This window comes from Geotrypetes seraphini, chromosome 3, assembly GCF_902459505.1.
Source record: "Geotrypetes seraphini chromosome 3, aGeoSer1.1, whole genome shotgun sequence".
NCBI classification, from domain to species: domain Eukaryota; kingdom Metazoa; phylum Chordata; class Amphibia; order Gymnophiona; family Dermophiidae; genus Geotrypetes; species Geotrypetes seraphini.
Window position 1 is genome coordinate 290,789,146 of NC_047086.1, and position 22,167 is coordinate 290,811,312.

Genomic DNA, 22,167 nt, shown 5'->3' on the forward strand with positions numbered 1-22,167 from the left:
TCACGAGCAGTGTTCCCTCTAAGCGGGCGGGTGTTGTGAGCAAACTTTTTTCACCGTGAGCCAAAAATATCGGGCGCCAGCAAGTTATGAGCCAACTCGCCCGATTCTCCTCTCGCCGCCCTGCCATCTGCCGTACGCCTCTTCCGATCGTGCGCTGTGACGAGAAACGTGTGCGCTGCGATGTAATATTTTGTGCGCCAGCGCACGCCAGCGCAGCTTAGCGGGAACACTGGTTCAAATGGTTTTATTTATTTCCCCAAATTTATTTTTGTTATACGCATTGAAAATATTTGATATTGCGTTTAAATCAAAATCTCAATAAACTTGAAACGAGTGCCCGTGAGATTGTGGGAGGGTTAAATACTCAAAACTTAGAAGTTTTTGCTACGCCAGCTTTCTGGTATCTTTACATACAGTGGCGTACCTAGCATATGTAACATCCGGGGCCCATCATTTTTTGGCACCCCCCCCCATCTGTAAGAAAAACATGATTTTTAGTAACAAACCACACGTCACACATGAGTACCTAGGAAAAGGCAGCATCTTACATATTGCAGTGAGCAGTACATCAATACACCCATTGTAAAACTAAACAAGCCAGACCAGCACAGATCAATCCTACACCGTCAATCCTAACAGAAAACCATGTCTTTCGAACACACAGAACACAGAAAACACCTTCGCCTAGTAAGGAATATGTAATCACAAACTAACCCCTCCCTCTTTTACAAAACTGTAGTGTGGATTTTAGCTACGGAGGTAACAGCTCTGATGCTCATAAAATTCTGAGCATCAGAGCTGCTACCACCAAGGCTGGTGCTAAAAACGCTTCACAGTTTTGTAAAAGGGGGGATAAAATAAAAATACATAGACAAAGGTTAAATTGAACCAGCAAGAAGCTGGACTCTGCATACAATGCTTCACAGAAACAGTGACACATGTCTCCTAAAGCAATAAATAAATAGAAATTTTTTTCTACCTTTGTCTTCTGTGGTTTCTCCTTTCCTCATCTTCTTGTAACTCTCTTCCTTCCATTCACTGTCTGCCGTCTCTCTTCCCCTATATGGCATCTTCTCTCCTTCTATGCCCCTTCCAGAAACTGTATGCCTCCCCCTTCCATCTCTCCTTTCACCCCATTGGTCTGGCATCTCTCTCCTCGCCTTCCCTCTCCCACACCTCTCCTCATAGTCTGGTATCTCCCCTTCCCTGATTCTCTGGCATCTCTCTCCTTTCCTTTTCTTCCATCTTTCGCTCCCCCTCCATGCTCTCACATCTCCCCCTTCCTTTTCCCTTAGACTGGCATACCTTCCTCCTACGCTCCAAGCCCTGGCATCTCCTTTAATTCCCTCCCTCATCTTCCTTCTCCCTCCAGCTGGGTACCGCAACACTCTTCCCTGCAGCTCTGCACTTCCCCACAATTGCCATGCTTCGGTTCCTCTTCTTCCTTCCTTCCTCCCCCCCCCCCGCGGGACCCTGCGGCACCATCAACTCTTACTCCCTCTAATGTCGGCCCTGCAGCTCCAGACTTCCTCGCACCTTCTCCCCTCCCCCTTTGGATCGCTATTATTTTAAATGTTATAGCCGCGGAGCTGTATCCATCAGTGGAGATGTCTAACCTCGGCCTGCCCCGGAACTCTTACTGCAGCAGCCGCCCGTCTAGGCAGGAACAGGAAGTCACTGTTGCAGTAAGAGTTCCGGGGCAGGCCGAGGTTAGACATCTCCACTGATGGATACAGCTCCGCGGCTATAACATTTAAAATAATAGCGATCCAAAGGGGGAGGGGAGAAGGTGCGAGGAAGTCTGGAGCTGCAGGGCCGACATTAGAGGGAGTAAGAGTTGATGGTGCCGCAGGGTCCCGCGGGGGGGGGGGGGAGGAAGGAAGGAAGAAGAGGAACCGAAGCATGGCAATTGTGGGGAAGTGCAATCCCCCCAATGCGTCCCCTTACCTTACCTCCCCTTACCTTTGCGACGCGTGTGTGCGCTGTGAAGAGAAACTTTGCGCTGCGATGTAATATTTTGTGCGCGCGCGCAGGCCAACGCACCTTAGCGGGAACACTGGTCACGAGTGGAGTTTCGCAGGGGTCGGTACTCGGGCCGCTGCTGTTCAATGTATTTATAAATGATCTAGAAACAGGGACGAAGTGCGAAGTAATAAAATTCGCAGACGACACCAAACTATTTAGTGGAGTTGGGACTAAAGAGGACTGTGAGGATTTACAAAGGGACCTGAACAAACTAGAAGAGTGGGCGATGAGATGGCAGATGAAGTTTAATGTAGAGAAATGTAAAGTCTTGCATGTAGGAAACAGAAACCCGAAGTACAGCTATACGATGGGAGGTCTGGTAATGGGTCAAAGTACCCTAGAAAAGGACTTGGGGGTAATAGTGGACAAGACAATGAAGCCGTCGGCACAGTGCACAGCAGCCTTTAAGAAGGCAAATAGAATGCTAGGTATTATCAAGAAAGGTATTACAACCAGAACGAAATAAGTAATCCTGCCGTTGTATCGGGCGATGGTGCGCCCGCATCTGGAGTACTGCGTCCAATATTGGTCGCCATACCTTAAGAAGGATATGGCGCTACTCGAGAGGGTACAGAAAAGAGCGACGCGATTGATAAAGGGTATGGAAAACCTTTCATATGCTGAAAGATTAGAGAAACTGGGGCTCTTTTCCCTGGAAAAGCGGAGGCTTAGAGGGGACATGATAGAGACTTACAAGATCATGAAGGGCATAGAGAAAGTGGAGAGGGACAGATTCTTCAAACTTTTGAAAACTACAAGAACGAGAGGGCATTCAGAAAAATTAAGAGGAGACAGATTCAGAACCAATGCTAGGAAGTTCTTCTTCACCCAAAGGGTGGTGGACACCTGGAATGCACTTCCAGAGGGTGTGATAGGACAGAGTACGGTATCAGGGTTCATGAGGGAAAAAGGGATAGAAGGGTATATAGATAGAGGATTACTATACAGGTCCTGGACCTGATGGACCGCCACGTGAGCGGACTGCTGGGCATGATGGACCTCTGGTCTGACCCAGCAGAGGCACTTCTTATGTTCTTATATTCTACATACATAACATTGCAGTGTGGGACCCTTCTGTATTCTGAGACCTCTAGGGATCATTCTACAGTAAGTTTAACATACTGGGCTAATATGTTTGCATGTAGCTCAATAATCACCACGTATATCCCCTGGATTTTCATAACTAAATTTTTTTCCAATTTTTTAGATCCTCAGCAGTCTCATTTATAGATTTTGTAATGGTAATGTATTTACCACATCTACATCAACTCCATTCGTCATCGAATCTGTTTTTAACTTTTTTCTACATTTTCATCAATACTTTCATCAATAATTTATTGTTTCTTTATAACACTGTATAATAAAAGCCACTTATCTGCTCAGGCTCAATGAAAGGAGCACCTCTCCCGACATGAACATGTTTCAATTTAAACTTCCTCAGGGTCGAGGCTTCTCCATTGTTCTTTTATACTAGTTTCCAAAATACTTTTCATTTGCGTTTTTTGTTTTCAATGTTTTGTAGCTCAGCACATATTAGTCTCTTTGATTTTCTAATTCAATCCATGAAGAAGGGCCTCCACTATTAAAAACATACTCCAATAAAATTGGGTGTTTCAAGTTTATTATATGTATTTGATGTCCCACCTATCTTTACGTCTAGGTGTTCTTCTGAGAAGCTAAATGCCTGTGCTTGTGCCATATTGTGCCTATAAAATTTGAAACCTCCAAAATTTTTAGGCTATTTGATTGATTGGTATACAAAATATAACAAACATGCCAACCCAATCAATACTAAAAATTATATGAAACATTAATAGATGATTTATTAATTTGATTTTATAGATCTTCAGATGGCTTCCAGAATTTATGTCTCATGTTTCTTATGTTTGATACAGCTCAGATCCTCATCGATCCTTTTTTTTATTTTTTTGTGCATATATTCTTCATTAATAGTATTAATTACTCACTGAAATAGTAAAACTTATCTTTCAATGAAATGCCGATCCACCTCTCCAGACATGAATTCACATTTCACTTTCTTCTTCAGGGTCAAGGTGCCATATTATGATTATATAGCTGTAGCAAAAAATATTCTGTAAGGAAACCTTACTCAATACCAAATGTGTATAGCTTAAACTTTCAACAGATCTTTTTGATAAATCTCTTTCAATGAAACTTTCATATTTCACACACTGACCATATCTCCTCTAACCAATATTCTCCATAGAACTAATTCTTCAACATGGCTGCGTCGTCTCTCAGCCGCTTCCTATTAAATGTGTCAGCTGTTACGACGTGATGTACCACACAGTCACATGAAAGAAATTCCCATCCAATGGGCGCGCTACACTAGCGATATCCATTCCAGTTCTTCATTCAGCCCCTGCAGGGCAAGTGTTTTCAAATAGAAAATCCAGCATTGCTTTTTAGTATTTAATATTCTCTCAATATTATTCTCTCAATTATCTGTAGAGAAACAGAACAAGAAACATGCAGAAGAAAGAATTGTGTGAACCTAAAAAGGAGGGGGCAGGAATATGCATTGAAAGCAGTGCATGCACATAGATCTCATGCATATTCATTGGGGAAATCCTGAAAACCCGACTGGATTGCGGCCCTCAAGGAGGGACTTTGAGACCCCTGCTCTAAAGAATGCTACAATAAAAACAGGCACTTCATCCTTTCCTATTTCTTTTGAAGGTAAATGCCTATTTTTTATCGTAGCAGGGGGCGTCCATCCTCGGCCCTCACCAGGTCAGGTTTTCAGGATTTCACCAATGAATACGCATGAGATCTATTTGCATACAATAGAAGCAGTACATGCAAATAGATCTCATGCAAATTCATTGGGGAAATCCTGAAAACCCAACTGCATTGCTGCCCTCAAGGACCAACGTTGGACAACCCTGCTTTAGAGGCTATCTCTTAATCTTGTTTTGTTCACGGTCCAGTTCTTCTGTATTTCAGAGCACAAATTTTACACCTCCCTCAATTAACTTGGTCGTCTGACTAGCTTGGTTATATGAGGTCACACTGGTTTTTCTCTTGTGCGATAAAAAAATGTTTGCAATTATTAATGCTGTATTAGGCTTAAAGGATATATAAAAAGTCCTGTGAACCTGGCTTATTGACTGAATATTCATTAGCCTATTACAATGTCTACCAAACAATGAGAGATGGCCTATTATATTGTGACTACTGTCATATTCTTTCTCACTGAGGGATAAGAAAAGATAGAGATCCATTTAGTTCTTAAGACAAAGGTTATAATATTATCCGACATCTTCATCGACACTAGTGCCTTGTAGATTCAATGTTAGTGGGTAATGCTAAAAGGCTGCTACATAGACTGGAAAAATGAAATTTATCAGCTGTGATCAACCAGAAACCACAGAAAACTGCAGAAGAGGAATGAAAAGTACTTTGAAAATCAGAGAAGAAAACTAAAGAATATTAAGAACTGGTGATGGTTTCCAAGGGTTGGGGAAACAAGTTATCACAGGGGATTTGCAGGTACCACAGGTTAACTTTTGCAGTTGACACATGATAATTTCCAAACCTTACTGCAGCTTAGTAAAGATGTGAAATATGAATTCCTGAAGTGCTGTCTATCTTGAACATTGTACATAGGGTAATAAATATGCTTTAATATCCCCTGTTTTCACAGATGAAAGAACTCGGTGTCATCTTCTACAACTGCAGCTGCCTGGTTCTAGATTTGCAGCGGATTTTTGCCTTATATAGCTCATTACGATATAAGGATAACATACCTCAGAGTTGGTCTAGACGGCTATATGGACTCTTTGGTAAGGAAACTGCATTGGAACTGCAACTGAATGAAACTGAAGTTAAAGTCTTTGTGTCGGTAAGTAGATTCTGAAAATATTATCCAGGTATACCTGGGTGAAGGTATTATCCAGGTGTGCTGAGGTGAAGATTTAGGCAAGCAATCTACAGGCCGTGCTGAAGGTCATGCTTCGTTCAGTTTATTTGATTTTGTATATGAGATAATATTTCTCGAAATATGATCTTCAGTCAGATAGCTAGAATTTCAAAGTATTTTACCTCCAAAAATTTGCATAAATAATTTGTAGCAGGCTGTCAATTTGTTATGTCATTGCCGTTGCAGGGTAACCGTAGGTGGTACACTCAGATTCTGATCCAATAGGGCTCAAATAAGAGTTTTGGCGGCAAGTATAAAATCCCATTACATAGGAGGAGAGATGTTCTTCCTCCTAGGAGGGAGTCCAGCTATGAAGATATAGAGGAGCAGTGAGTGAGGAACTCAACCCAGGAACCCACTGGGAGCTTAGCTCCCTAATCAAGGATCTAAGGAAGACATAATCACCCTGTATAAGAGACTTGGGGAGGTTAAGTATCTCTGGCCCCAATGATCACTTCTATTACTCCCTTCATAGTTGGTAGGTGACTCAGATGTTTGGAGAAGCTAAAATGAGGCAGGGCTGGGGTGAGGTTAAGGTGTGGTGATGGTCTAAATTAAAATCTTTGGGGTTCTCTACCCCAGTATCCTTCTCTTTTTCTTCCTGTGAGTCCAATCCGTCACCATCACCCCATAATCACCCCATCTGTCTCTCTCCCTTTACCCCCTCTCTTCACTATCTAACTGTTACCTCCATTGGGTGGCTGCCTGCCTGAGTCCACAGCAGGAAGAACAAATAGGAAGGGTGATCTTCCCTGCTGCTGTCTCCCAGACTCTAGAGGCTGCAGAGAAAACTAAGTCATGTGCGGGGCAAGAGACCTGTGCGTGCTGCTGGCAGCTCTGCTCATCTCCCTCCTCCTCCCTTTTCCATGATGTATCTTCCTGGTTTTGAAAGCATAAAGCCTGTGAGAGAATTTGTGGGACTATTAGATCATGAAGGAGCAAAAGGGGCACTGAGGGAGCAGTGGCATAGTAAAAGGGAGACAGAGGGGGTGGACCACCCCATGCGCCATCATGGTGGGGGCACCGGCAACTCTCTGCCCCTCCCCATCTCTAGGCTCACACCCTTCCCCCATACCTCTTTAAATCTTTTCCAGGATAAGCAACTTCTCTGGCCTTCTGCTCGTACTGGCCTGGCTCTCCTCTGAAATCACTTTTGAGTCACGGTGCCAGTAAGTGACATCAGAGGGAAAGCCAATGCCAACATGAGTAGCAGGCCAGAGAAATTGCTTGTGGTGGCAAAGATTTAAAGAGATACAGGGGGAGAAGGGACGGCCTGAGTGCGGTGGGGGGAGAGGTGCAAAAGGAGCAGGGGAAGCGGAGAGGAGGGCGCAAGAGGACGCTACCGCCACAGGCACCTCCTACCCTCCCTACTGTGAGGGAGGACAAAGACATAGCAGAGACTGAATAAATTCTTTGCTTCACTCTTTATGGAGAAAGATGTAAGAGATCTGCCTGAACCAAAAATGGTTTTAAGGATGACAATGCAGAGGAACTGAAAGAAATCTCGGTGAATCTTGATGTACTGAGCCAAATTGAAATTGCTGATCTGCTGTTAGTGATCTGTAACCTATCATTAAAAGTGGTAGTAGTACATGGAGGGTGGCCAATGTAATGCCAATTTTTAAAAAAGGTTCCAGGGGTGATCTGGGAAATTACACACTGATAAGCCTGGCTCAAGGCAAAGTAGTGGAAACTATTATCGTGAATAAAATTACAGAACACATAGACAAACGTGGTTTAATGGGACAGAGTCAGCATGGATTCAGCCAAGGGAAGCCTTGCCTCACCAATTTGCTTGATTTCTTTGAAGGCATGACTAAACATAAGGATAAAGGTGAACCAATTGATGTAGTGTATCTAAATTTTAACAACGTTCCTCATGAGATATTCCTGAGAAAATTAAAAAATTATGAGATAGGAGGCAGTGTTCTTTTGTGGATTAGGAATTGGTTATTGGACAGAAAATAGAGGGTAGGGTTAAATGGCCATTTTTCTCAATGGAAGAGGGTGAATAGTGGAATGCCACAGGGATCTGTACTGGGACCCGTGCTATTTAGAAATGATCTGGAAATAGGAACGACAAGTGAGGTGATTAAATTTGCAGATGTCAAAAAACTTTTCAAAGCAGCTAAAACACTCGTGGATTGTGAGAAATTGCAGGAAGATCTTAGGGAACTGGAAGACAGCATCCAATTGGCAGATTAATGTAATATAAACAAATGTAAAGTGATGCACATTGGGAAGAATAACCCAAATCATAGTTACCTGATGCTAGAGTCCAGCTTGGGAGTCAGTTCCCAAGAAAAAGATCTAAGTGTCATTGTAGACATATCGGCCCTGATTCTCCAAAGTGCGTCCCGATTTTAGGCAGCTGTAGGCGTCCTACAGCTGTCTAATCAGCCAATCGGGATGCATGTTTTTTTAAAAAAATGCTCCCCAGGCAGGCCGCCTATATTGAAGGCACCTCCGGGAGCCTAGGGAGGCCCGCAAGATGCCTAAGCTCGCCTAAGGGCCTTGGGCGGGCCTTAGGCAAACCTAGGCGGCTCTACGCGTCTCCCTAGTAGAGGAAGAGACGCTTAAAATGTAGGCCAGCAAAATGCTGGTCTATATTGTAAGTAGACGCGGCCGTTATACTTATGGCAGCAAGGGATCTCCATGGATCCCCCCTCCCCCCCAAACTGGTAATCGCCGACAGGAGGATGCCCAATCCTCCTGCCGGAACCCCCCCTGGAACCCTCCTCCCCCCCAAACTGGTAATCGCCAGCAGGAGGATGCCCAATCCTCCTGCCGGAAAGCCCGACGACCCCTCCCTCTCCCAACTAACCTTTACATGTTGGTCGGCTGGACGGGTCTTGCTGCCATCCAGCCGACGAGCCCGCCTCGTGGAAATGAGACGGGCCCGCCCCTTCCCGGCCCATCCCCGCTAAATCTAGAAGCCTGGACCAATCAGGCCTTAGGCATAGCGGGTCCGCCCATCCCCACTAATCCTAAGACCTGAATTTTTTCTGCGTACAGTGTGCTTTGTGTTTTTAAAATTTTATTGTTGGTAGATCATTTTGACTTGGCCACGAAGGTAAGTGGGGGGAGGGAGGGGAGCTGCTGAAAGACATCTAGTAATCCTTGCAGGCTTGACTGTGCAGGGAATTATTTTTGTAAAATCATGTTTTGTTATGTGACTGGCATTATTTATACTTTAATTTCTATGAATGAATAGAATGAAAATGATATAAAATTACTTGCTTGTTTTTATGTGCGTGCGCTGAAGGAAAGTGGAGAGAGAGTGGGCTGAGGACGCTGAAGGGAAATGGGGAAGAGAGAGTGGGGAGAAGACGCTGATTTATAAATTGACAATTGTACAGAATATTGTTTCTTTTTATACTTTAATATAATAAGTTCAATATAAAACAATTCAAGGCTTGTGTGGATGGAATCAGGTGGTTTGCGGGGATGGGGACCAAGCTTACAGGAAGTAGTCCAATAAAATGGTATTTTTTTATTTCTCATTATTTGTTTTATTTTTATTTGTTAATTTGTAAAGTGGTGCCGTCCCCTTCACTGCCCCGTCCCCGAACCCGCCATCCCCTTCACCGCCCCGTCCCCATCCCCACCGTCCCCTTCATTGCCCCGTCCCCACAGCATCCACCCTTCCCTTGTCATCTCACCGCCCTTCAGCAGCCTGAGAATCTCCCTCCCTCCCCCTTACCTTCGCGGCACTTTAGAAAATAAACTGGTGCCGGCGAAGCCTGCCTGTGCCACCCTGCAGTCGCGAGTGAGTGAGCAGAAGCTTCTCCTCTGACAATTGTTATTATATGAACAAATAAAACAGAGCAAGGTTCAACAAACCCCATCTCCCCTCCCTTTCACAAATATCCCCTTCACTATTGTGAAAACTGAACAAACCAAATTACTACAGAATGCTACATAGAAAAATCAAGCTAACAGAATACTTTAGTCACACATGGCAAGAATAATGTTAGGGGAGTGCAACTAGGTCAACTGTCCCCTGGTCAGAGAGAGAGCCCTAAGCCAGCTGGAAGCTAAAGAAGCACAGCCTGGACTTTGCGGTCCCCAGTTATGTATAATACCAGCTCTAGCAGGATACATATTTCAAATCTGAAATATTCTAATCACAAAATATAAAATAAATTTATTTTTTTTCTTTTTGTTGTCTGGTAATTTTATTCTTCAAATCACATTGGTCTCAGGCTTTGGTTTTAGGTTCCTTCTGTCTTCATCGTGGCATGACTGGCTCCTGAAGGTAAAATAGGCGCAAGAGGAGTTGGGGAGAAGATGCCGAGTCTGACAAGGACACAATTTTTTTTTACCACGGGGCGGTGAAAGGTCTTGTCCCCATTCCTATAGTAAACCAGTTGCAAATGTCTCCATTTACCACAGTAAACGTTCCCCATGTCATTCTCTTAGTGGATACTTTGAGAATTCACAGTCCTCAAAATATTCAGACTTTCAGCCCACAGCAAACCCGGAAATTCAGTGCTAGTGCTTTATCTTTCAACCAGCATTAAATTTCTGGTTTAGATTTGGCTAGCCAAGATTTAGCTGGCTAGACCAATTTTCAGGTTCTATCTGGTCATTGAACTTAGCTGGAGAGCCATTTAATATTGGCAGTGATCAGCTATGTCACCCAACATAGCCAATCACCGGTCAATACGATAAACCATATATTCAGTGGGAGATAGCCATTTATCTCCCACTGAATATCACAGGATAACCAGCTATGTGCTATTTAGCTAACCGGGAGCTGTCTCCAGCCGGCTAAATAGTGCTGAATATCAGCCTGAGTAATTGCAAAATTCTGACACTATTGTATCATTTGAATGGCATAATTTACTATGTTTTAACTCAAACATTTTTAATACACAAAAATCACTAGGAATAGCCAAGGGATCCAAAATAGCCGTGAAGCAGACATGTTGAATTGGAGCTCCTGATTTAAGAGCTATTTCATCTCTTATTGCATTTCTTACAATCCCAAAAAAGGATAAGGAAACCTCTTCCTACCTCAACACCTACCCTCTCGGCTGGCCAACTTTCCATTCAGAGCTTCATGGAGCCAGGCAGTGGGGGTATTCTGCTAGAGGAGAGCAGTTTAGAGTTAGGTTTTTTCTTAGGGGGCAAAGTATCGCTGAGCCCCTTTTGTCCTAATCCACTGCTGGCAGAATGGCATGGGCAAGGCCTTCAGCTGTGGGAGTCCACTGAAGTGCTGGCAGCTATTGGGGGTGGGGCTTTCTGCCCATGAATCTGCAGAGAAGCTTTTGGTGTACTGCCTATTATACCGTAGGTTGTTAGTTAGGTGCCATTGACTTGTCCTAGCAACTTGATGAATTACAGATCTAAAAAGAGATTGGTTTTGTGCTAATCTGGTAAGGTCCTCCAGCGTCATCCCCATGGTTGTTTTTAATATGTCCAGCCATCTTCATCTGGTTCCTTTGATCTTCCCAAACATAATGTCATCCTTCAATAATCTTTTTCTTCTGGAAGTGTGCCCAAAATTAGACAGTCGTAACTTCATCATTTGGGCTTCATGACATAGCCGGTTTGATTTCTTCCAGAATCAATTTGTTAATCCTTCAGGCAGTCCACGGCATGCATAAAATCCTTCTATAACACCGAAGGTATCTCCTCTGATTTATCCCAATGTGATATCAATGGAGAACATATGGAGAGCGGTGGACTCCATTGATAAGGTTTGCTCATTGTTTGCTCAATTTTTCCGCACAGTTGGTGCAAAGATCTCAACATGAGGAGGAACAGGTGAAAGAGACTAAAAAGAAAGTGGAGTCTATTAAGCAGGAACTGAAACAAGTGAAAGAAGTCCAAACTGATTTGGTAGTGGATAAAACTGTTTTACGTACATCATAAATTAGAGAATATGGAAAATGATTATCAGCATTTGAATAATGAATTTTCCACAGGCACTTTCAATTTCACCTACAGATCTGTTTTTATATGTAATAGGAAAAAAATAATAAATTTAAAGCACTTACAGGGGAGAGGCCAGAGGGAAATGTTAAGAGCTGCATAGAGGCTGGGCCCATACACAAAGCCTAGGAGCTGCAGGGAGATCAACAGATAAGAGACAGAGAGTCTGCTGGCAGGAAGCTTGGGGGAAGCTGCACTTAACAGCTGTCTCATTAAGAGCCCCAAGACTGTTTATTGTGAGCTGGACAGCAGAGACTTTAAGGCAGTACCAGGAGTTAGTGAGAAAATGGTATATGGCTGCTGAGTAAAATTTTTATGTCAGTTCTGGAGTTTGTGTGTGTGTAAGGAATGAATGAATATTTTTGAAATAACATTTCCTATAAATGTTTGATTTCATGAGAAATGCTGCAAATTAAACCTGCTTAGGGTCTGTTGAGCTGAGGTGTATAATGGGAAGGCTGTGAAGGAGGATACAGCTGAGTTTGTGTGTTATAGAACTTATCTGATATCTGCTGGTTCTCATGATTTATTGAGATTTCTAAATTAAGTTTGGAGTTATATTTCAAAGGAAAATTAATAAGAACTTTTTTAAAGTGAATTTCAGAATTTAAACTGGATTTTTGTGACTCCTGTTGCTAAAAAGAAGTGTTAAGTACTGGGTGATAGATAATTTTAATCTCTTCACTATGTAAGACTACTGATTCAACTCAGATTGCCTAAGATTATTGGTGTTTAAAGCCAATAGGATGGGCCTTAGGCACCTGGACCAACCTAAGAGTCCGGGGATGGGGCCGGACAGGAGGGATCGGGCATCCCTCCTGCCGTGCGATCTGGTGACGGGTCAAAAGCGTGCGAGGACAAAGGCACACCGACAACCAAATGCGGACAACTGAGCACAGGGTTTAATCACATCAAAGAAAACCCGTATTTTAAAGGGCTCTGATGGGGGGGAACCCCCCACTCTACTTAATAGGGATCACTCTGCCTCACGCTGCCATGGTGGGGGGATGTGGGGGGTAACCCCCCCACATTATACTGAAAACTTAACTTATTCCCTAAAAAAACAGGGAAAAAGTTACATTTCCAGTATAATGAGGTGGGTTACAAACCGCAAACCCCTCACAACGCCAGCGCGATCTCTATTAAGTAAAGTGGGGGGGGGGGGGTTCCCCATCAACACCCCCCGTCGGAGCCCTTTAAAATACAGTTTTTCTTCGGCGCGATGAAATCCTACGCTCAGTTGTCCGTGCTCGGTTATCGGCGTGCCTTTGTCCTTGCGCGCTTTAGTCTATGAACTGGTTCCGGCAGGAGGGATTGGGCATCCCTCCTGATGGTAGTCTTCACGGAGGAGGGGTGGAGATGGGTTGCTGATAAACTTATCACGGCACAGAGATCCCTTGCTGTAATAAGCTCAGCGACAACCCGATTCTCTAACCGGCATCTGTAACATGGACGTCGGTTAGAGAATCAGGTTCTTTTTAGGCAGGCTTAGGTGCAATTCTGTTTAGGATGCCCACTGGCTTCTGAGACCGGGTGTTCTATAGAGAATCCAGGCCATAGTTAGAAATACACAGCCTTAGCCTAAGAAGACACTGACTTTAGCCTGCATTCATCTAGGGAGATTCCTTTCATTTGTTTACCGATAGGATAGTAACAAACATCCAGATCTTCAGAGGAGCTACTGGTTCCAGACAACAACTCAGCAGTCCCCAATGCAAGAAAGTAGCAAACAGGTTTTTTTAATACTGTATTTTTTTGGTTCACACATTTATACACTTTTTTTTTATATTCTTTATTCATTTTTACAACTTTCAATAAGTGCAACTTAAGGTATAATCACTTTACACTTTAAGAACACTCAGGGCTCCTTTTATCAAGCCGCGCTAGCGGTTTAATGTGCGTAATATCGTACGTTAAACCACTAGCCGCTACCGCCTCCTCTTGAGCAGGCGGTAGTTTTTGACCAGCGCGGAGTTAGCGCGTGATGAAAAGTCACGCACGTTAACCCCGCTAGCGCAGCTCGATAAAAGGAGCCCTTAATATTCCATCAAGAACTAATACACATCAAATATTCCCCCCCCCTCCCTTGTACCATGAATTGAATTTCAGACAAGAAACATAACATAACCCTCCCCCCTCCCCTCCCCCACCCCCAGTCGTGTATAAATAAAGGGAGAAAAAAAAAACCAACAACAAAAAACAATATCCATTCTGTACAATATTTTGTTAATGGCTCCCAAACATCCTTAAACTTCTTAAAATGCCCCCGCTGTATGGCAATTACTTGTTCCATTTTAAAGATGTGGCACAACGAACTCCACCAAATATTATAGCTCAACCTATCCCAGTTTTTCCAATTTGTCGTAATTTGTTGTATGGCAACCCCTGTCATAATAAGCAAAAGATTGTTATTTTTAGAAGATATTTGGCTCTTAGCTCTCATTGCTGTACCAAATAATACAGTATCATACGTTAGTGCCACCGGAGTTTCTAGTAAATTGTTTACTTGTCCCCAAATGGACTTCCAAAAGTTAAGTATCATTGGACAATAGAATAGCAAATGATCTAATGTCCCTGCTTCAAGATGACAATGCCAGCATCTATTAGACTTTATAAGTTAGCCCGAGAGCTAGTCTCGACGGGCGTTGATAACACGGGGCTGGAAGGCTCTTCGTGTCTGCCCGTCGTGATTGGTTCTTGGGGGGAAGAGAGGCGGGACAAAGTTTAAAAGGGAGTTTAGGATAGGAGAAAATGTGTCCTGCCGAGTTTAGGAATGCAGGATTGGCTAGCGGCAGGACGCTCAGGGCAGGGTTATTTTAGAGTCAAGCCGCCGAGTGTCGGGTCTCTCTCTGTCCTCGGCGGCGGCTTTAGTGAATTTTTTCGTTTTTCTCTGCTCGCGTGGGGGCTCGCGTTGCTTTGTGTAGGGAGGTTTGCTGTTTTCCTGTCCTCGGTGGTGGCTCGGGTAGTTTTTCTTCCACGTGTCGGTCTGTGGTGTTTGGAGCAGTGCGGTTCCTCGGTAGAGATGGCAGAGCACGTGGGGCTGGCGGAGCACGTGGAGCTGGCGGAGCACGTAGAGGACCTGGCCGAGATGTCTTTTCAAGCTGGTGATTCTTTTGATGAGGAACCTGTGTCAGACTTGGTGAGTTCTCTTCCGTCTGACGCTGGGGCTCGTCCTCAGTCCGCTCGGTCTTCTAAACTGACGGCCTTGTCTGCCATGACGGCCGCTGCGCTTGTTGTGGGTCGCCGGGGGCGGAGGGGCGGGCCTCCAAAAGGGGGTCGGGGAAGATCTGCTGGGTCTTCTTTGGGTAGGTCTGGTGAGAGTGGTGTTCCTTTATCTGTGGGGGAGGTTTGTGGTTCCCTTGAGGTTCTCCCGGTCCCTCGTACTGCTGGGGCTGGTCCTTCTGGGGAGGGTGGTAGCCTGGCTGGTGTTTCCTTTTGTGCAGGCGCAGGGTCTCCTGGTTTCCCTCTTTTCCCGGGGTTAGGTTCTTTCTCTTCCCCTGTTTTTCCTTCGGGTCTGGGAGCATGTGGCTCGACGGGGGCTGGTGGGTCTTCCTCTGGGGCTAGTCAACTTCCTGTTTTTCCCTCTCAGACTCCTAGTTCCGTTACCGGTGTTCAGGGCGGTTCCCTTCCTTTGTCCCAGGGGTCGGCTCAGTCTGTTTCTTTCCCACCCCCCTGGCCTGTTTGGCCTCCGGGTCCTTGGTTTCAGGGTTGGGGTTCCAGCTTCTGGCCTCCTTTTCCTTCCCCCGTGGTGGGGTCTACGTCTTCCTCAGGCGGGGGGTCTTTTCCCACGGTAGGGTGGGGCCTGGGTCCTCAGCCTCTAGGCGGGGGTTCACAGGGTCTTGCCTCTTCTCTGGCATTAGGATCTCATTCTTCTGGTTCGGGTGCTGCTCCCTTTTCTCTTTCTGCTTTGCAGGACCTGAGTTCGAGACCGGAGACGTCGAGCGGTGGAGCGGTTGGACCTGGTCAGGCATCGGTAGCGGCATCAGCGTCGGTGGTGGTGGATCGTGATCCTGGTCAGACGATGGAGGATGTGGTGGCTGCTGCGGGGGGCGCCACTGGCGTGGAGACTTCAGGAGTGGCAGAGCCTCAGCGCGCTGCTGGACTGGGTAACGGGGACAAAAGGGGGATTGGTGGGGGTAAAAGGGCTAGAAGACGTCATAGGAAGAAGGGTAAGGGTAAGGGGCATGTGTCGTCCTCTTCTTCCTCGTCTGACTCTTCTTCTTCTTCTTCTTCTTCTTCTAGTTCTTCCTCACCCTCTGTTTCGGGGACGGAGGGTCTCTTGGGTCAGTCTCGCTCTTCGGACGTTAGCTCTCGGGGTGCTCCGGCGTTGGTCGCGTTGTCTGAATTGTGGGAAAAAGTGCCGAAGGCGTGGCGGCGAAAAATTCGAAAACGTAGGTGTGTTGATATTTTCCGGCTGTTGGAGGGGCGTGTTCATAAGAAATCTAAAAAGAAAGTTAAAAAGGACGGAGTTCCTGTGCGTCCCTCTCCTGTGTCTCGGAATATTATCAATTGGATCCGGTCGTTTTTGAGGCTAGCTAGTGTTTGGGGTAGAGCGCGTCCGATTGATTCCGGTTTATTGTTGTCTTACGCCGATTCCGTCTTAGATGCCTATCAGCGTTTTGGTGGTTGGGCTTGGCTCAACTATGATGAGGCTTTTCGCGACAAGATGGAAGAAAATCGTCATATGTCTTGGGGTACTCAGGACATTAACCTTTGGTTGACTCATATGGCGTCTAAGGCTGGGGGGTCTCAAGGGGGGGTTTCGGCACGTCCTGGGAACTTTGGGTCTGGCTCGGGGCGGCCCTTTCGGACTTCCGCCAGCTCCCCGGGCGTCGCGGGGGGTCAGGTGTCAGACGCTTGTTGGAAGTTCAATCGATCGTCGTGTCTGTTCCCCGACTGTAGGTTTAAGCATGTCTGCCTGCTTTGCGGACAAGGGCATCCGTCCGTTAAGTGTCCCAAGAAGGGATCGGCTGGTGGCGCCGGTCCTGGTAAGTGATTCTTCTAGGCTTCCCACTCCTGTTCGGGTCGATGCCATGCGGCCTTGGCTTTTACGGTACCCTCTTACCAAGGCTGCTTCTTTATTATTACTCGGTTTTTCCGAGGGATTCCTCATCCCCTTCCAGGGTCCCAGAAATGACGTTTCCTCTCGTAATTCTTCCTCAGTGGGTCGCTTGGGGTCAGTGGTACGGATCAAATTAGATGAGGAACTTTCTCGGGGTCGTATTGCGGGCCCCTTTTTGGAGATACCTTTTCCTGCCATGCATTTGTCACCCTTGGCGGTGGTTCCTAAGAAGGTTTTTGGGCAGTTTCGTTTGATTCATAATTTGTCCTCTCCGTTAGGTCGGTCTGTGAATGACGGTATTCCGCGCAATTTATGTACGGTGCGCTATGCGTCTTTCGACAGCGCATTGGCAATCATTCAGCGCTTGGGCCCGGGTGCTCTTTTAGCCAAGGTGGACATTGAATCAGCTTTCCGGTTGCTGCCTGTTCACCCTGATTCTTACCCTCTGTTGGGTTTTTGTTTTGACGGCCGTTTTTATTTCGATAAATGTTTACCAATGGGTTGTTCCATCTCGTGTGCCTATTTTGAAGCTTTCAGTACTTTTTTGCATTGGGTGGCGGTTCAGAGGGCGGATCTCGACTCCTTGGTTCATTACTTGGATGATTTTTTGTTCATTGGTTCTCCGGGTTCTGGGGAGTGTGGTAGGCTGAAGGAGACATTCGAGCTTGTGGCCGTGGAATTTGGGGTTCCGTTAGCGGCGGACAAGTCAGAGGGGCCGGTTACCTCGCTCGTCTTTTTGGGCATCGAGCTGGACACTGTGGCTATGGTGACCAGGTTGCCTGATTGCAAGATTCACAAGCTGTTGGTCCAGATTCGGCGGGTTTTGGGGGCGAAGAGGGTCCCCTTGCGGGAAATTCAGTCTTTGCTGGGTTCTTTGAATTTTGCGTGCAGGGTTTTGCCGATGGGTAGAGCCTTTTCTAGGCGGCTGGCGCACGCTACGTCCGGGGTACGTCTTGCCCGGCATTTTGCGCGTATTTCGGCCGGGGTTAGGGCGGATTTGCGCATTTGGTCTCGTTTTCTGTTGTCTTTTAACGGGACTCTTCCTATTCAGCTTCGGGAGGTGTCTAATTTTGACCTCGAGTTGTTTTCTGATGCGGCCGGTGGCGTCGGTTTTGGCTTGTATTTTCAGGGGGACTGGTGTGCTGAGCGTTGGCCAGTTGAATGGCACAGTCGTGGTGTCACGAGGAATGTTACCGTGCTGGAGTTATTCCCGTTGGTCGTGGCCTGCGAGCTTTGGCCGGATAGATTGAGGGACAGGCGGTTACTCTTCTGGTGTGACAATGCTGCTGTGGTTGCTGTTGTTAATAGACAGACTGCAAAATGTTTGCTGGTTAATTCCTTAATTAGGGAGCTGGTTCTTAGGTGTCTGTCTCTTAACTTGTTCATCAGGGCTCGTCATGTACCGGGGGTTCATAATGGTATAGCTGACGCTTTGTCTCGCTTTGACTTTTTGCAGTTCCGTCGTCTTGCTCCGGGCGCTCATCTCGAAGGACGGTCCATGCCGGAGTCTCTGTGGCAGCTGGTGAGACTTCCATCTGGGACATGCTGAGGCGCTCTGTGGCCCCTTCGACTTGGACCCATTATAGAGCTGGCTGGGTGGCTGTTTCCTCCTTTTTGCAGAGTAAGGGTTGGTCTGCAGGCCCGGTTTCCGATGAACTGATGGCGGAGTTTGTGGTGAACTGTTTCCGGAATGGGGCTTCCCGTCGTTCTGTAGCTGGGAAATTGGCTGGTTTTGCCTTCTTTTGTAAGGCTTTCGGTTGGGGTAATCCTTCCGCTGGTTTCCTGGTGAAACGGATGCTGGCGGCTATGGGCAGGCTCCGACCAGTCCTTCCTGACAGTAGGATACCGATTACTCATGACTTGCTGGTGCGGCTGCTGCAAGTCTTAGGGTCGGTTGTCCTTTCAGCCTACGAGGAACGGTTGTTCAAAGTGTCCTTTTCTTTGGCCTTTTTTGGGGCGTTGCGAGTTGGGGAACTCCTGGCGCGTCCTTCGGTAGGCCGGGAAGAGGAGGGACTCCGTTTACACCACGTGCAGTTGATTGGTGACACCTTGAGAGTGCTGGTGGCGCGATCTAAAACGGATCAGACAGGTCGGGGGCAGTCGGTGCGGCTTCGGCGAGTTCCGGGCAGTTGTTCTTGTCCGGTGTCTTTGCTGGAGGAGTACTTGGCAATCCGGCCTGTCGGGGGATCTGTTTTATTGGTTCACCATGACGGGTCTCCTCTTACCCGTTATCAACTGCTGGCCGTGTTGCGAAAGGCTTTGGGGCGCTGTGGGCTGAATCCAGCGCGTTTTGGGACTCACTCCTTTCGGATAGGAGCGGCGACGAGTGCTCGGGAAGCGGGTCTCAATGACGGAGTCATTCAAAGCTTGGGCAGATGGGTTTCTGGTGCTTTCAGAGGTTACATTCGTACTGGTATGCGCTAATCTGGTTTGTCGTAGCTGTACTGGGGTGGGCATTTGGTGTGAGGGGGGTTGTGTTTTAACTGTTGGGAGTTGGGTTGGGGAGCACTTTTGTTTGCATCCGAGCATGTTGCTCTGGCACGCTGGCATGTGTTCTCTCCTTGGTCTTATTCTCTCTGTTTCAGTACTTTGCTTTGTTTTGTAGGTTGGGTCCCTCGTTCCTTTACGGTGTGGATCGTGGGGCATTCCTTTATTCACTGGGCCAGTGATCGGGCGACGGTCCGACAGGGTGGTATGCATCTTGGCCTTTTTCACCGAGGTGTTCGAGTCTCGTGGTGGGGACAGCGGGGCATGCGGTGGAATCAGCTGCTGCCCCTGATGCGAGACCTGCGGACCTGCTCTTATCGCCCAGACATCTTGGTTGTGCATCTGGGCGGAAACGATGTGGACTCTTACACTGGCAAGCAGCTTGTCAATGCAGCCCGAGATGATTTTCGGTGTATCATGTCTTGGTTCCCTGCTACGAGGTTGGCTTGGTCGGATATTGTCCCGCGACCTCGGTGTTTGGGGTCCAAGAAGTGGACCAGGGGTTTGTCCAAAGTTAATAAACAAATTGGGGCGTGGGTGGCGCTTCGGGGGGGGCTTCACATCAGACACGAATGGGTGGATGTAACTTGTAGGGGTTTGTTTGCCAGGGACGGTGTTCATCTTTCAGATGTGGGTTTGGATTTGTTTCTTGAGGACTTTGCGGCATGTTGTGAGGCTTGTTTGGAGAGTAGGGGTTTGTAGTCGCAGCTCTGTTTCTTGGGGGGAGCCCGTAATAGGATTTCGGGCTCATGGCGGGGTTCAAGCTACCAAAAAGCCGGGGCTCATCCGGAAATGAGTGGCTAGAGGGCAGCTGGTTCGGAAGCGGGTCCCAGGTGGGCTGGTGACCTGACCGAAGGGGCAGGGCGGTTCCTGCCACCCCCCCTGACCTTTGCTGACAGGGGCGGGGTCACGGGGGCCATATAGCTGTTTATATGTAACTGTATGGTAGCTTGATGGTTGTTCATAATTCTGTGTTATTGTTGTTATAATAAACAGAGCTGCGACTCTATTTTTCCAATTTAATGTTGTTGTGTCTTTATTTATGGGTACTTAGGTTGAGGATCTTGTTTGAGATACAGGTGGGTGGGGGTGGGTGGGGAAAGAGACCAATGGCCTTTCCAGATCCAGCTGTTAAAGTTAGCCCGAGAGCTAGTCTCGACTAGAGAGTTGCGCGGGGACAGAAATCCCACCCGTCCCCACCCGTCCCCGCCAAAATCCCACCCATCCCCACCCGTCCCCGTGAGGAATCCCTCCGTCCCCACCCGTCCCCGTGAGGAATCCCTCCGTCCCCACCCGTCCCCGCGAGGAATCCCCTCCGTCCCCACCCGTCCCCGCGAGGAATCCCCTCCGTCCCCACCCGTCCCCGCGAGGAATCCCCTCCGTCACCATCCTTCCCTATAAACTTCAGAAATAGTTATTTTATTTAATTATGCTACTGAATTAAAGGCTCTGGTAGAGACCCATTTACAAATAAGCAAAGAGACTATTAATTTGGAAATATTAATTGGGAAGAATACATACTTTGTAAATGGGTTTCTACCAGAACCTCTAATGTAAATATAAAATATAAATACTCAGCTGATGAGAACCCACAAACTGTCAGCTGAGGACTTCCTTTGCAGTTGGCCTGGGGTCCCTTTTGCCAAGCTTGGCAGGCAGCAGTAGCGTCCCTGAGTCACAGATGCTGGCACCTCAGTGGCTCATGGATGCTGCCAGCGACTGCTGCGCTTGGTGGAGGGGAGTTCTGACCATCTCTAGAGGAGGTCCTCTGCTGGCGGTGCTTGGGGATCCCCACCAGTCACAGCAAGGGCCAACAAGTACTTCAACACTGTAGAAATAAAACCAGAAATGCATTTCCTTTTCTTTTGAACACAAAACAAAGATATCTGCCATATACATTTCCCAAGGCAGATGACTCTATGCAATGTCACCTCGGTAACAAAATACAAAAATAGACAAATACACCCCCTCCCTTTTTACTAAACCACAATAGTAGGTTTTAGCACAGGGAGTTACGCTGAATGCCTCGCGCTGCTCTCAATGCTCATAGGCTCCCTGCGCTAAAAAACAATATTGCGGTTTAGTAAAAGGGAGCCATAGTGCAAAATATAGACAACAGATATAAATTCTCAAAACAGACACATTTTGATCACTAAATTGAAAATAAAATCATTTTTCCTACCTTTGCTGTTTGGTGATTTCATGAGTCTCTGGTTGCACTTTCTTCTTCTGACTGTGCATCCAATCTTTCTTCCTTTCTTTCAGCCTCCTGTATGTTTCCTCTCCTCCAGACCTCATTCTCTCCCCCAACTTTTTCTTTCTGTCTCCCTGTTCCCCCTTCTTTCTGTCTCTCTGTCTGCCCCCTTTCTTTCTTTCTCCGTGCCCTCCCCCAAGCCACTCGGTTTGCTGCCACCGCCATCGGGGAATAGTCCCCAAGCCACCGCTGTCCCAAGCTTTCCCTGCAGAAGCGTCGCGCTGACCAGCATTCCGCTCCCTGACGTCAATTCTGACGTAGGAGAGGAAGTTCCGGGCCAACAAGGCATTTCTCCTCATTCCATCCAGCCTGAGCCCCATCTCTCCTTGATCCAGCATTTCCCTTCTGTGTCTGTCAGAATTACCATTCCACCTATTTTCCAGCATCACCCTTCTTTGTGTCCATCTCACCTATATCCCTATCTCACCACTTTTTCAGAATCTTCATTTGTCTCTG

At 46.8% G+C, this 22,167-nt stretch overlaps 1 protein-coding gene across 3 annotated transcripts in view; it reads left to right on the forward strand.

Annotated features, from left to right (window-relative positions):
- The window catches only part of PLD5 (phospholipase D family member 5), a 441,162-nt gene that overhangs the window by 353,155 nt on the left and 65,840 nt on the right, over positions 1–22,167 (forward strand). For all 3 annotated transcript variants that reach the window (XM_033939664.1, XM_033939665.1, XM_033939666.1), the window contains one exon: positions 5,693–5,890. In XM_033939664.1, coding sequence (XP_033795555.1) covers positions 5,693–5,890 — 198 coding nt within the window. The remainder of the gene's footprint in view (positions 1–5,692; positions 5,891–22,167) is intronic.